The sequence below is a fragment of the Pelophylax lessonae genome (genome assembly GCF_965119305.1).
Source record: "Pelophylax lessonae genome assembly, chromosome: 11".
Classification (NCBI taxonomy): Eukaryota; Metazoa; Chordata; class Amphibia; order Anura; family Ranidae; genus Pelophylax; species Pelophylax lessonae.
In genome coordinates, this window is record NC_138778.1 from 62813671 (window position 1) to 62829665 (window position 15995).

Here is a 15995-nt window from a genome sequence, read left to right on the forward strand (position 1 = left end):
AACAGTAAATCTTTAGGCTGTCAGCAGATTAGCCTTTCTTTTTTTAGCACCGTATAAATAGAGCGGGTCCATGAGGTCACGAAGAGTCGGACATGACTGAACAAAAAATAGAGAGCAACTGAGCATGTGCAGAGCAGGGTGAGTATTACTGGATTTTAAACATTATAGACATTTATTTTTAATGTTTTACATAGCTATACCTGCAAAAGAGGCCAGCATGATGTGATCTACCAGGACTTAGTTTTCTGACTAAATTTCCACTTTAATGCGATGTTGGTTTTGCTTCTTCCACATGTAATTGTGACTCTGAAGAGTTCAGCTTCACTCGGACACTGAGCTGGATCCTGGCTCGGGGGCAGGAGAGTGGATTGCACCCAGGAAGATCTGTGATTGCTAAGTAATGCCTCGTATACACGTACCGATCGTCGGCCGAATGATCGGCCGTCTTTTGTCCAGGGCTGTCCTGTCAGTTGAAAACTGCAAAAGACTGCACACGAATTTTGTCGGCCAACAACAGCCGACTGCAGAAGTGATGTCATGTGATGGTTAACTTTCCTTTGCCGAATTCTGTACTGACTGGCGAACAATCGGCCGTTCTGGTGTTGGCCAGCAAAAATTTTAATGCCTGCACACCAGATTCTGTTCGGCCGAAAATGCGCTGTCAGCAGCATCATACTAACAAGCCTACAATCCTCCGATCGGTCGTCGGCCGAATATTTACGGCCGACAATCGGTACGTGTGTACGGGGCTTAACACCTGAGCTTCACATGTCAGAGGAGATCTCAGGATTCCTATGCCTCGTACACAAGATCAGATAGTCGTATGGAAAAAAAAATAGCTTTTGATTTGGTCGCACGATAATCTGATCATTAATACACAGCTTTCGACAGCCGATTGCGACATTTTGTGCAACATCCGAAGGGATAAACACTAAGAGTCCATTCACACTAGCGCGACTTGTCAGGCGACCAAGTCGCCTGACAAGTCGCTCGCCATTGAGTAGTACAGGACCCGTTCTAATAGGAGCGACACAAGTCGCTCCGACTTAGAAAAAGGGTCCTGTACTACTTTGGGGCGACCTGGAGGCGACTTGCATTGACTTCACTTATATGAACACAGGTCACCCCACAAAGTCGTGTCGCGCCAGTCTGAATGGGCTGTAAATCTTTTGTCGTACGATGGCTCAGCGAACAAGAATCGTTTATTCAGTACAGTATGCGTTCACTAAAAAACGATAAACAAAGACCACACATGATCAGAAACACAAAAATAACCCAAAAAACTCTGGCTGCCATTGTTTGTTTTGTACTATCTGATGCGTAGCTACGCAACCAGGATGCTTTTCCAGAATCGTACGATAAAAATCATACGTTTAGAACGCATTGTTGAATTCGATACTACTATCATGTAAGAAAATGCAAACGATAAGTCGTCCGATTATCCGACTGTGTGTACGAGGCATTAGGCTTGTTTCACACTAGCCGACTCCAAAGTTACACCATGTTCAGTGCAACTTTTGAAGTCCGACTTTGATACGACTTTGAGATGTCTTTGAGATTTTTACATTCTGTCATTGAAGCCAGGTCAAAGTTATATCAAAGTAGTTCAGGAACTTTTCCTGAAGTAGCAGCGACTTCAGTCCATTTAGAAGGCTCTCCTAGGGATATATGGCATTTCACATGCCTACGATCTCAAAGTTGGATCCTAAGCTGCAGGAGCAGTGCACTTTTTTTTTTTTTTTTTTTTTGCCCAACAATCCACTGAAGAAAACAAGCTTGAGTTGTGCTACTTTTTAACTGTAAAAAGGTATTTAAACCGAACCTGATCACCGCAGCAGATTTAGGATTCAACTAATTGTGGATTACCCTACCACATGCTCAATAGAGGGCTCCAGCAGGATGTACACACCACCAGGCAATCTGTGACTTAACCTCTTCAGGTTTTACCCCCTTAACTACTTCAGCTCTGGAAAGTTTTTACCCCCTTAATGACCAGGCCATTTTTTGCGATTCGGCACTGCGTTGCTTTAACTGACAATTGCACGGTCGTGCGGTGCTGTACCTCAATAAATTTGATGTCCTTTTTTTTTCCCCCACAAATAGAGCTTTCGTTTGGTATTTGATCACCTCTGCAGTTTTTAGTTTTTGTGCTAAAAACAAAAAAACGACAATTTTGAAAAACCAAAAAAATATTTTTTACTTTCTGCTATAAAACATTCCCAATAAATTTTTTTTTAAAAAATCAAATTTTTTTTTTTTTTTACAGTTTAGGCCAATTTGTATTCTGCTACACATTTTTGGTAAAAAAAATCCCAAAAAGCGTATAACTGGTTTGCCAAAAAGTTATAACTTTTACAAACTTTGGGATAGATTTTTGGACTTTTTATTATTATTTATTTTTTATTAGTAATGGCAGCGATCAGCTATTTTTATCGGTACTGCGGTGGACAAATCTGACACTGACACTTTTTGGGGACCAGTAACATTAATCCAGTGATCAGTGTTAAATAATATGCACTGTTCCTGTATAAATGACACTGGCAGGGAAGGGGTTAACACTAGGGGTAATTAAAGAGGTTGTAAACCCTTGACTTTTTTTGCTGCAACCTGAAAGAGAAAGTATGCATCGCATACTAGCTCATTATGAAATACTTGCCTAAGAACGAGCCCCCGCCGTGCCGCCCGCTCACCTGTATGACGGGCGACATGTCCAGTCGCCTGTCTTCCGGGATCGCAGCATCCGGCCATCTGATTGGCCGGAGCCGCAGTGATGTCACTCCCGCGCACGCACGCGGGAGCTGACGGTCACAGCACGGGGCTCTGAAAAAACTGCACCAACGGCCGTTCCTTCAGAGCGCATGCGCCAGTGATGTCACTGGCTGCATGTAAGGTAAATATCTCCTAAACGGTACATGTTTAGGAGATATTTGCAGTACCTATAGGTAAGCCTTAATATAGGCTTACCTATAGGTAAAAGTGTCAGAGGAGGGTTTACTTCCTCTTTAAGGGGATAAATGTGTTCCCTATATGTGATTTCAAACTGTTTTGGGGATGGATTTAACAGAGGCAGAGAGAGATCGGGGATTCAGGTTGGCTGAATCGCAGGATCTTTCCTTGCCTCTCTGACAGGAGAGCCGTCTTGTATTGTTTACATTCCAGACAGCTCTCCTGTCAGTCTAGCCGAAGATTGTGGGAGGCCGGTGGCGATCGACCTCCCGTGGTCTGCCTCCCGCTGTGTCTAATCCGGCAGCGCGTGCGTGCTGCTGAGACCGCGTGCACATAATCGCATAAATCTACGTGATTGTGCGCAGCCAAGCCTCCCTGCCACAGTAAATCTGCGTGGGGCGGTAAGAAAGTGGTTGGTCTTAGTCCACAAAGGGGCTTAATTTCGACTTGGCATCAGTCGGTTCAATAAAAAAAAAGTGGACATTCGACCCATGTGTATGGCGGCCAATGGCTGAGAGCACTGTCCGGCGTGTTCTGGGGGCTGTCCCCCTGTCAGACACAATGGCTCAGCAGGGGAGATTGCTGTACTAACATAGGATTGTTAGTACAGAAGCTCTGACCGGAGCTGTCAGTTTCTTTTTCGTTCAACAAAAAAACTAGTGGCGTGTACTAGGCTTTAATCTGGTCCTGTTAGCCCTGCTGTCTGCAGCGCCTGGCAGGTAGAAGCAGCTGAAACTGGAGGCCTCCGATTACAGTCTGTACACCCAGTTCTCTTGACTGTGATCCCAGCCCTGATCTGCTCAGGTTTCCTGATTGCACCAACAGATCATGGCTTTGGATGACAGTCAAGAGACTGCCTGTAACCTATACTCTTTAGAAGGTGCTGTCCATCCTATAGGCTTTTATTCAATTGTATTATAAATATGGGGGTTAGAGGCTGTTTATTCTTTTAGCATTGACATTTCTACTATATAGCAACATTAGGTCTATAGTTTGTCATAAACCTATTACAAATTGCAGTTGTGACTGATTGTCTGTATAACAATGGCTGCAATTTAAATGATTTGTCTGCTTTAGGGCCCTTTCACACGGCCGCTCCGTATGTCCACAAATCATCCTATTTTTTTTTTTTTTTTGCGGATGATTTACGGACCTAATGTAAGTCAATGGCATTGCGGATGTCAGCAGAATACCATCCGCTGACATCCGATTTTCTTCCTTTCAGTTCTGTTCCGTTTTTTGGAACGGAACAGAACCCTATTTTTCATCCGTTCAAAAGACTGAAAGGAAGCAAAATCGGATGTCAGCGGTGTCATCCGCTGACATCCGCAATCCCATAGACATACATTATGTCCGTATATCATCCGCAAACGGATGGGATGATATGCGGACATACGGAGTGGATGACACAAGTGTCATCCGCTCCGTGGAAAAAAAAAAACAAAAAAAAAAAAAAACGCCGGAGCGGATCGCAATGCGGTCCGCTCTGTGTGAAAGAGCCCTTGCAGGGCTCTTTCACAGGGCTTGCAGAAATGCAGGACAAGTTTGGAAATTTTCTGCTGAGTAAATAATAAATTTGAAAGGGTAAGATGTTTCTCGTCCAAACTGTGTGCACTAGATATATGTAAAAAAAATAAGTTCCGTCCATTGAACGATTTATCGGTCACTACATGATGGCACGATCATCTGCTCTCACTGCCGAGTGCTTGTTTTTCGAAAATGAGTTTGGACGATTTTTTTCTGTAGTATATGGCCAGCATTGCTGCCATATGTCCCCCCCCCCCCCCCCCCCATCTTTTTGGAGATTTTGGTGCTTCTATTCCTTTTCTCACATTTATTGTAATACAAAAAAAAAAAAACCTGGAGCTGAGAGTGAGGCCCCTTGTAACGACTAAAGCAGATGTGCAGGTTTAAAAATGTAAACCTAGGAATCTCGCCAGACATCCCAAGACTGCTGGTTTAGCTCTCTAGCATAAACCAGAAGCTGAAATGGGCTTGGTTAGACATATCAATCCAACTGGCTGCGAATCCTAACTGAAATACATTTAGTTTGCTATTGTATTGTAAACAGTTGCCTTTTTATTTTATTTTTAAAAATAAATACCTTACCTTTTCTTTTCTTTTGCGGAATCTTAGTGCTGCTGATCTCCTGCAGTTCCTTTGCAGCCACTTCATGTCCACATGCAATCCCGTGATGGCTACATGGCATTTTTATGGGTGGAGGTTTTTTTTTTTTTTTTTTCATGGTGAGGATGATGAACCATGCTTGTAAAATGCGCGGTGAAACAGCCAATTGTAGTCAACGTTGGAAGCCCATATGACAGGGTAGCAAAGCAGAAGCACAGCTTGGGAGATGGGGACAATGTGTGGTCACCCTATACCAGGAATTTCCATGTGATATTTTAGTAGGAGCTTCAGATTTAAAAATATAAAAAATGACATTTCTAAAAGCGTGCTATTTTTTAAATCTAAAAACTGGTGATAACCATAAATCTACTTAGGCCCCTTTCACACAGGGAGTCCTGTCAGGCGGACTCAGTTTTTCTCAGCGGGGAATCGATCCGCCGAGCCCCTGCTGAGCAGGAGGAAGACAGCTGTGTCTCTGCACTGTGTGCGGAGACACAACTGTCAGGTCCCCATTCTTCTCTATGGGGGAATCGGATGGAAACGGACCGTCTGTCCGTTCTCATCCGATCCATCAGACAGATGGAAAAAAGGGGTTTCCATCCACCCAGTTTTGACGGATCGGATGTCAGCGAACATGTCTCCGCTGACATCCGATGCCCCATAGAGATGCATGGGGCGTCTGTTCAGATCCGCCAAAAAACTGACAGGCGGATCTGAACGAACTCCGTGTGTGAAAGGGGCCTAAAGGTATATAGACTTGGTGCCAAGAACACAATATTGTAGTATTGTCTTATGGAAGCTATTTGGAGACTTTTTTTTACTTATTTTAAATGTTGCTTTGTTTCTTTAGGGACATAGAGCCAGAGTCTCAAAAAGAGGAACATTTGATGGAAGAAAAGAAAAAGAAAAAGCAAGAAGAAAAGAAAAAGAAGGAAAGTACTCAGAAAAAGGTCAGCGCTCACTGCTTGTGCTTTTTTTTTTTTTTGGCTAGATTTTCCTCTCATTAAAATACAAGCTTAAACTTTAGTAGATGGATTCATTCCCTCAAAGATCTTAAACACGCATGAGAATGTTCTTGTACAAAAAGTGCTTTTTAAGATACCTTGAACCTCATAGGTTCCTGAACACATAGTGGAAAGGGGGCAATTAGTTGTAAAGTGGTCATTGCATGCACTTTCTACTTAATGTTCAGCGGGAGGTCCTTTTTTTTTTGTTTAAATTCCATTTTGTATTTTCACCTTTTTTAATTAACACTTTTTTTTCTTTTTTCTGTTGCAGGCTGCTGAACAAAAAAACAAAGGTTAGTAAGAATCTGCCTTTTACAACATTCATTTCAGAGCTCTGAGTTCCCTAGCTGCTGGCTGTCAATCTTGCTGCCTGTCTGGACAAGGCTGAGGACAGAGTCCCTATTCTCATTGAAATTCAGGGCCTGTAGACAGTCAGTGATGCTGCCTGCAGCCTTCTTGCTTGTATGGATGCCATTTACTTGTGAACAGGACATCCATCTTCCCACATGTTTCATTCACAAAGAACTCAGTGTAACTAGACAAAAATCTTCTTTGCTTATGTTTATTGACATGAAAAAAAAAATGTTCTAGTCAAGGTCTAAATAGTTGATTGATATATTTTTTTAAACATTATTCTAAGGAATAATTTGTAGAAGATATTGACTGAAATCAATCCAGATCACAACAAGCAGTTTTAGCGTTTCATATTTAATTACTTATAAGGGCTCTTTCACACGGGCGTTCCGTATGTCCGTTTTTCATCCCATCCGTTTGCAGATGAAAAACGGACATAATGTATCTCTATGTAAATATGGATGTCAGCGGATGACCATCCGCTGACATCAGTTTTTCGTCCTTTCTGTTCAGTTCAGTTTTTTGGAATGGAAGAGAAACCTATTTTTTCTTCCGTTCAAAAAAACGGAACGGACGCAAAAACGGATGTCAGTGGTGTCATCCGCTGACATCCGTATTTACATAGAGATACATTATGTCCGTATATCATCCGCAAACGGATGGGATGAAAAACGGACAGATGGACCGGATGACACAAGTGTCATCCGTGTCCGTTTCAAAAAAAAAAAAAAAGGACCTGATCGGGCAAAAAAAACTGAACGCCAGTGCGAAAGAGCCCTAATGGTCATATATACGCTTGAATTGTATAAGAAGAAAGTAATGTCCGAGATGGTCCTAATACATGGTGAATTTTCGCTTTTTGCCCTTAAAGGAGAGGTTCACCTTTTTTAAAATTAAATTAAATGCATTTATTTTTTTTTACCTGCAAAACAATGTGCATTTATTTCTATTTTATTTTTATTTTTTTTATTGTTGGAGCTTGGAAAGCATTGCAACCACGATCAGCAGATCACTGGTGTAAACTTATGCCTCGTACACACGCAACGATTGTTGGCCGACCGATCGGCCGTCTTTTGTCCAGTGTTGTGTTGGTTGAAATGTGCTCTAGACTGCACACGAATTTTCTCGGCCAACAACAACCAACTTCAGAAGTGATGTCATGTGCTGGTTTGCTTTCTGTGTGCTTTTTCTTCTCTGAGCATGCCCAGTCTTGCTCATCTGATTTTTGTCTGCAGAAATCTGTACTGACTGATGGAAAATCGGCCGTTCTGTTGACGGCCAACAAAAATTTTATAGCCTGCACACCAGATTTTGTTTGGCCGAAAAGTCGGTCGGTTGTCGGAAGCATCATACTAACAAGCCGACAATCGGACGATTGGACGTTGGCCGAAAATTCACGGCCAACAATCGTTGCGTGTGTACGAGGCTTTAGGCTCCTGTAGACTGTCAGTGTTATCTGTCTGCTCATACCTGGTACAGGCAGGCAGTTACACAAAGACCGGAAGACTTGATTATCTACCTATAGCATCACTAGCAGTTTATTGAAAATTGCACGCCATCAGCTGCAAAGGCTTTCAGTACTTGTAGTTTATTCATTTACAGAACACTGTGAATGAATGATGTGGTTGTGTGTTACATAGGTTGAAAAAAGACACAAGTCCATCTAGTTGATGAAAAGGGAGGAAAAAAAAGAATACAATCCCATACACACAATCCTATACCCACAGTTGATCCCCCAAGAGGCAATCAGGTGTTCCCTGGATCACCTTTACCTATAAATGTTAGAATATGTACATTTAGGAAAAAATCCAGCAATTATATTTTACAGCTGAGCTGGACAGAACCAGCTCTTGAGGGAGTCTATTCCACATTTTCACAGCTCTTACGGCCACGCTCTTTTCAAATTGTGATAGCAGGCTCGTGAGAAGATCCCCCCCCCCCCCCGCCCCCGCTGTCATGGAGAGGAATTGGGGAGCGGTAAGAAGGAATGGGTGGAACATGCGTTCCCAAAGGTGAACTTATCCTTTTAAAGCAGTTTTAGTTATGCCTTTCAAAGAGACAAGCAATAGGTTTATCAGATTGCCTGCTTACCTATGTATTACAGACAGCATATATTTTGTTCACTTACTGCTATATATGCTTTATTATTCATTATCATTTTGGTGGACTGACCATTTCAGGTATGTTACCTAGATTCTGCCAGTTCACACATGTGCGCTGCGAATTCTGTGCGGATTCCACATCACATCCAAATTGCACACAGTTCATCGCTGTGTGTGTGTTAACGACACCCCGAAATCAGTTGCAAAACGCAGTGCAATTCACAGAATTGGTTCACATGGGTGTGAACACCAATGCAGTCTGATTCTGGTGCGGCCAAAAAGTGTCCTGCACGATTTTGGTGCAGATTCAGTGTGATTTGAGCCGGTTCAGTGTGATTTGAGCCGGTTCAGTGTGATTTGAGCCATACAGATTAATGGTTCAAATCACACTGCGGAAGAATCAAATGTGATTTCAACAGGAATGCAGTGTGAATCCTGTTCAAAATTGCATGCAGTTCCTGCCCCACATAGTGTAATCTGGCATTTTAGAGGTCAGTTTAACTAATTTTAAACTTGACATGCAGAGGTGTAGAATGTACAGTATCTCACAAAAGTGAGTACACCCCTCACATTTTTGTAAATATTGTATTATCTTTTCACGTGACAACACTAAAGAAATGATACTTTGCTACAATATAAAGTAGTGAGTGTACAGCTTGTATAACAGTGTCAATTTGCTGTCCCTTCAAAGTAACTCAACACACAGCCATTAATGTCTAAACCACTGGCAACAACAGTGAGTACACCCCCAAGTGACAATATCCAAATTGGGCCCAATTAGCCATTTTCCCTCCCCGGTGTCATGTGACTCATTAGTGTTACAAGGTCTCAGATGTGGATGGGGAGCAGGTGTGTTTAAATTTGGTGTTATCTCTCTCATACTGGTCACTGGAAGTTCAACATGGCACCTCATGGCAAAGAACTCTGAGGATCTGAAAAAAATAATTGTTGCTCTACGTAAGGATGGCCTAGGCCAGGGATCCTCAAACTACGGCCCCCAACTGTTGCGGAACTACACATCTCATGAGGCTTTGTAAAACTCGGACATACACAGACATGACTAGGCATTATGGGAGTTGTAGTTCCTGAACAACTGGAGGGCTATAGTTTTTGAAGACCCCTGGCCTAGGCTATAAGATTGCCAAGACCCCAAAACTGAGCTTCAGCATAGTGGCCTAGACCATACAGTGGTTTAACAGGACAGGTTCCCCTCAGAACAGGCCTCGCCATGGTCAACCAAAGAAGTTGAGTGCACGTGCTCAGCATCATATCCAAAGGTTATCTTTGGGTAATGTAAAGAGAGAGCTGCGCTAAACTAATATAATTGATAGACACAAGCTAGAGTAAACCAGCATACAGTAAATAATAAATAAACATAAATCCAGGCTAGAATAAACCAGCATGTGTTGCACAATCAAAGGACCAATAATCGTGCAACTGGATATCATGCAATCATGGTAAATGCATATAGTCCATCAAACAAAAGTCCAAATGAAAAAGGAGTAGAAGGATGTCCAGTGTGAAAAGGAATTCAATCACCACCTCTGCGTGCCTAAATCAACCCTCGGTGCCACATGCAAAGAGCTCACACCAGGCTTACCAGAGCTCAAAGAGTAATGAGCATGATATAAATTCCATCCTCTGCTAGGCTGGTTGGTATCAGGAATATTCCATCCACTGCTGGGCTGACTGATATCGGGGATACACTCGTTGCACCGTTGCCACTGGATCACTAGGCAAATCACCCCAAGCAGAAAAATGGCCTCTCAGCAGTCCACATAGCCAATAAAGGAAAGGGGAGCACAATAGCATAGTACGTATTGGCAGTTTTATTGTAAACCAGTTAAAACACTCACATGAAAGAAGATACACAAGCCCTTGTAAATAATGTCTCGCTGCCGCCCGACTTCTGGGTTGCGTCGTGGTGACGTCAGCACGCCTTCCCTACGCGTTTCGTGACACCTCACGTCTTCCTGGGGATACGGGCGGCGCGCTGACGCACCACTTAAATAGCAATCAACATCAAGAGGGCCGCCTCTTCCGGGGGGGTCACCCGAAGCGAGCGCCGCCATCTTTACTAAGGGACCGCCAGTCCTCCGGGGACTTCTCACTATAGATCGTGGCACGAAATTGAGCACAGCCAAATCTCAGAGTGGGAGTCACCGGAAGGGGTCAGGCAATCCGAAATACTGAAAACTCTAACCGCAAATCTCATTTAAAAAAACAAATATCGGGCTACCCATGATATTAAATCATAACGGGCACCACTTAAATGACAATCTACATCAAGAGGGACGCCTCCTCCGGTATCACCCGAAGCGAGCGCTGCCATCTTTACTAAGGGACCGCCAGTCCTCCGGGAATTACTCCCTATAGATCATGGCAAAGAATTGAGCACAGCCAAATCACGGAACGGGAGTCACCGGAGGGGACTAGGCATTCAAAAAGCATATTCAAATGCTAAAAACTGTTGCAACAAATCATAATCAGTCATAATTAAAAAGCAAATGACATACCACCCATGACGCTGAATCGTAGGATTATATCTTAGCAGGTAATCTTTGCTTATCTTCGGGTAATGGTCGTATGAGTGCTGCCAGAATTGCTGCAGAGGTTGAAGGGGTGGGGGGTCACAAGAAAGCCTGCAAACCGTTTGCTGAAGACAAACAGACTGAGGACATAGGTTTATCTTGGTCTCATCAGACCACCATTAATCTATTTGGTTCAGATGGTGTAAAGCATGTGTGGTGGCAGCCAGGTAGGGAGTACAAAGGCAAATGTGTCTTGCCTACAGTCAATCGTGGTGGTGGGAGTGTCATGGTCTGGGGCTGCATAAGTGCTGCCGGGAGCTACAGTTCATTGAGGGAACCATGAATGCTAACATATAATGTGACATACTGAAGCAGAGCATTATCTCCTCCCTTCAGAGATTGGGCTGCAGGGCGGTATTCCAACATAATGACACCAAACACATCTCCAAGATGGCCACTGCCTTGCTAAAGAAGGTGAGGGTAAAGATGATGGATTGGCCAAGCATGTCTCCAGTCCTAAACCCTATTGAGCATCTGTGGGGTATCCTCAAATGGAAAATGGAGGAGCGCAAGGTCTCTACCACCAGCTCCGTGATGTCGTCATGGAGGCGTAGAAGAGGACTCCAGTGGCAACCTGTGAAGCTCTGGTGAACTCCATGCTCAAGAGGGTTAAGGCAGTGCTGGAAAATGAAGGCCACACAAAATATTGACACTTTGGGCCCAATTTGGACATTTTCACTTAGGGGTGTACTCACTTTTGTTGCCAGTGGTTTAGACATTAATGGCTGTGTTGAGTTATTTTGAGGGGCAGCAAATTTACACTGTTATACAAGCTGTACACTCACTACTTTACATTGTAGCAAAGTGTAATTTCTTCAGTGTTGTCACATGAAAAGATATAATAAAATATTCACAAAAATGTGAGGGGTGTACTCACTTTTGTGAGGTACTGTATGTCTATTTTTTTTAACGTACTCATTGGGGTAATTTTACTAAAACTGAAGAGTGCAAAATCTAGTGCAGCTGTGCTGGTAGCCAATCCGCTTCTAACTTCAGATTGTTTAAATTAGGATTTGATTTAAAAAAAAAAAAAACTTGGAAGCTGATTGGTCTATGCAGAGCTGCACCAGATTTTGCACTCTCCAGTTTAAGTAAATCAACCCCATTGTTAATTTTGATGTGTCGCTTGTTTTAGAAAACCTAATTCTGTAACATTACACCTGTCTTTAAACCTGTTAAAACATTTATTTATATATATATATATATATATATATATATATATATATACACACACACACACACACACAATGCAACTGAGGTCTGACACTTCAGCAAGCCTCATTCCTTTCACCATGTTCACTCCGCTGTCTCTAAACACAAGCATCACTCGGTCTTTGGTGATTTCCCATTCTTCTTCTAGCATGCCTAGAAACATTTCTCTAATGTACTTCCCAGTCTGGGATCCTTGCATTACTTTTGTTTTCAACACCAAATGCCTTCTAGTCCATCTGCTGTCAATGAAGTTGCTTATAAGACTCATTAGTGACTGTTTGTCCTGACCAGCAGTCAGTCGTGAATTAGAGTCCAGGCCCGGATGGCGTACATCCGAGAGTGCTCAAGGAACTCAGTATGGTTATATCTAGACCACTGTTCCTGATCTTTGCTGACAGTATTAGGACAGGAGATGTACCAGGGGATTGGAGGAAGGCTAACGTGATTCCGATATTCAAAAAGGGCCAGAGACATATCCCGGGAAATTATAGGCCTGTCAGTCTGACATCAATAATATGTAAACTTTTGGAGGGGATGATAAGGGACTATATCGTAGAGTATGCTAAAGACAACAACATCATCAGTAGTAACCAGCACGGGTTTACAAATGGGCGTTCTTGTCAAACCAATCTCTTAGCATTCTACGAGGAAGTGAGCTGTGAGCTAGATAGGGGGAGACCAGTGGATGTGGTGTACTTGGATTTCGCTAAGGCGTTTGATACAGTTCCCCACAAGCGCTTAATTTATAAAATAAGGTCTGCAGGTATCGACAGCAGGGTTTGCTCTTGGATACGGAATTGGCTAAAAGGCCGTGTCCAAAGGGTAGTAATAAACAGCGCATACTCAGACTGGTCTGAGGTAGTAAGCGGGGTGCCCCAGGGCTCAGTCCTGGGACCAACCTTGTTCAATTTATTCATAAACAGCATTGAGGAAGGGATCAGTAGTTCGTTATCAGTTTTTGCAGATGACACAAAATTGGCCAGGGCGATAACTGCACAGCATGAAGCAGATATCCTACAGAATGACCTGGACAAAATTACGGAGTGGGCAACGACATGGCAAATGAGGTTTAATGTGGAGAAGTGTAAGGTTTTGCACTTGGGGACCAAAAACATAAAAGCACAATACACGTTAGGAGGGGAACCCTTGGGGGAATCAAAAATGGAGAAAGATTTGGGAGTCTTAGTTGATGATAGATTAGGCAACAGCATGCAATGCCAAGCGGCAGCTTCCAAAGCCAACAGAATATTAGCATGCATAAAGAAAGGGATGTATTCCAGAGATAAGACTATAATCCTTCCACTTTATAAAACTCTGGTCCGACCGCATCTGGAGTATTCTGTCCAGTTCTGGTCGCCAGTCCTCAGGAGGGATGTGTTGGAGCTGGAGAAAGTCCAGAGAAGGGCAACTAAACTGATTAGGGGGTTGGAGGACCTTACCTATGAAGAGCGGCTGCAATCGCTCGATTTATTTTCCCTGGAGAAAAGACGTCTGAGAGGGGACATGATAGCAATTTATAAATATCTTAATGGGGATCTCAGCTTAGAAGAAAAGCTGTTCATTCGAAGGAATTGCATGAGGACTCGAGGACATACAATGCGATTAGAGGAGAAGCGTTTTAACCTCAGGCAACGTGGGGGGTTCTTTACTGTTAGGGCTACAAGATTGTGGAATTGTCTACCACAAGAGGTGGTTTCTGCGGGTAGTATGGTGACTTTCAAAAGACTCTTAGACTTACATCTCAAGGATCAGGAGATTGAGGGCTATGTTAGATGATTACAGTCACACACACCTACACAGGTTGAACTGGATGGACTATTGTCTTTATTCAACCTCGCCTACTATGTAACTATGTAACTATGTAAGAGTGAGTTTCCAGCATTCTCTGGTTGCAGCATAGCCTTTGCTTTCTCATTGACCTTTTGGTGAATCTTTCCCAGCATTTCAGGTTAGAGAATACTTGTCACTCGCAAGTGTGTACCTTGGCTCAACTATGGACATCAACCGCCTAAATCCTGAGTCAGACACCATTGTAAATGACTGGTTATCAGTGACCATCACCTCTGTGGGATCTTCCATCCGAATTTAGCCACCTGTGTGATGTTTTTAAAAAAAAAAAAAAAAAAAAAAATCTGTTGTTGCCTGGGATACTGGTATTTCACCTTGATTGGGCCCAAAGATTTGACGTATTTTTGGTTTTTGCAATTGCTGATCCAATGCTTTTTATTGTTTGTGCACGTGTTGCACGCTGCTGCATTTCCTGGAGATGGAGACGAGAAATAGTCCCAGATCACATTTTACTTTTTCTATCCGCATCCATCTCCATTGAAATTTTAAAACACATTACTGAAATTGAATATAGGGTTAAAAAAACTGGCTGTCTAGCACCCTGTGGTGGCTGGCTGGCTGTCTGGCACCCTGTGGTGGCTGTCTGGCTGTCTGGCACCCTGTGGTGGTGGTGGTGGCTGGCTGTCTGGCACCCTGTGGTGGTGGTGGTGGCTGGCTGGCACCCTGCGGTGGTGGTGGTGGCGGCTGGCTGTTTAGCACCCGGCGGTGCTGGCTGGCACCCTGTGGTGGGAGGTGGCTGACCAGTACAGGGCTGGTGAGTGGCTGGCTGGCACTGGGCTGCTGTGGGTGGGTGTATGGCTGTGTTACTCCTGAGAGACTAGTCCCGACACCAGACGAGACTGTCCAAGGCGAGGAAGGCGGCCTAAGAAGGCAGAAGGTTAGGCCCAGTGCGCGGAGGCCCGTGGCGCAACATACGCAATGACGTCCCAACAATATCTGTAATATCGGCAAGTTCGGGGCCGATACCGATATATCGTGAAAAGTGAATATCGGCCCTCCGCTTGATCCCTACTAAGAATAATGACCATTTATCAGAAATGCCTAACAATTCACAACTTTAAATTATTATTTTTTTTAATAGTAAATACAACTGAGTACACTTTCTAACTACATCATTACATATACTCTTAGAAAGTGAGCAATGTAAGTACCCACATTTGGCCTAGTATTAGCCTCTTGCAGGCTTTGTACAGCAGGACTCAACGTGTTAGGAAAAGCAGCGTTCGGAAAAGCAGCACAAGGAGTTTATCAGTTCAGGTGCTGGCAAGGAGCATGCTGATATGAGGATAAAGCAGAGTGAGAGAGAAGTGAGCTCATCATTATAAGGTGTGGGCAAAAAGTAGATTAACTGAATGATGCTGGCTGTCATTCGAACAGGAAGACGGAGGACATCTTGTGGCAGAACAATACTGCATGGAGACAACTCCTATAAAATCAGCGATTGAACACTAAAGAGAAAAGAAGTAGATATTTTGTCCAACGTATAATGCAATACAGAAGAAGTATCAGTGCAATGGAGGAAATATAAATGTATTTCTAGTTTAATATCCCTAATGGCACTAGAGGGTGACCTATTAAAGTAGAACTATAGGCAAACCCTTTTTTCTCATTTTGAATAGAGTAAGGGAGGGTTATCCCCTGTCAGATTTATTTTCACCATCTGTGTCCCATTATGGAGATTTACCTTCACTTTCTGTCCAATATCCAAACAGGAAGTGAGCAGAAATCCCTCCAGATTAAGAATATTCCTTGGGGACCCCCAGGTCACCAGAGCTAGTGATCCCATTGGAAGATTTCCCCTCTTACTT

The 15995-nt window shown here is 43.3% G+C and overlaps 1 protein-coding gene across 2 annotated transcripts in view; it reads left to right on the forward strand.

Moving 5' to 3' along the window:
* Positions 1–15995, forward strand: part of LOC309566747 (trinucleotide repeat-containing gene 6C protein-like) — a 456012-nt gene that overhangs the window by 267255 nt on the left and 172762 nt on the right. For both annotated transcript variants that reach the window (XM_082272022.1, XM_082272023.1), the window contains 2 exons: positions 5924–6023; positions 6352–6373. In XM_082272022.1, the coding sequence (XP_082128148.1) occupies positions 5924–6023; positions 6352–6373 (122 nt within the window). The remainder of the gene's footprint in view (positions 1–5923; positions 6024–6351; positions 6374–15995) is intronic.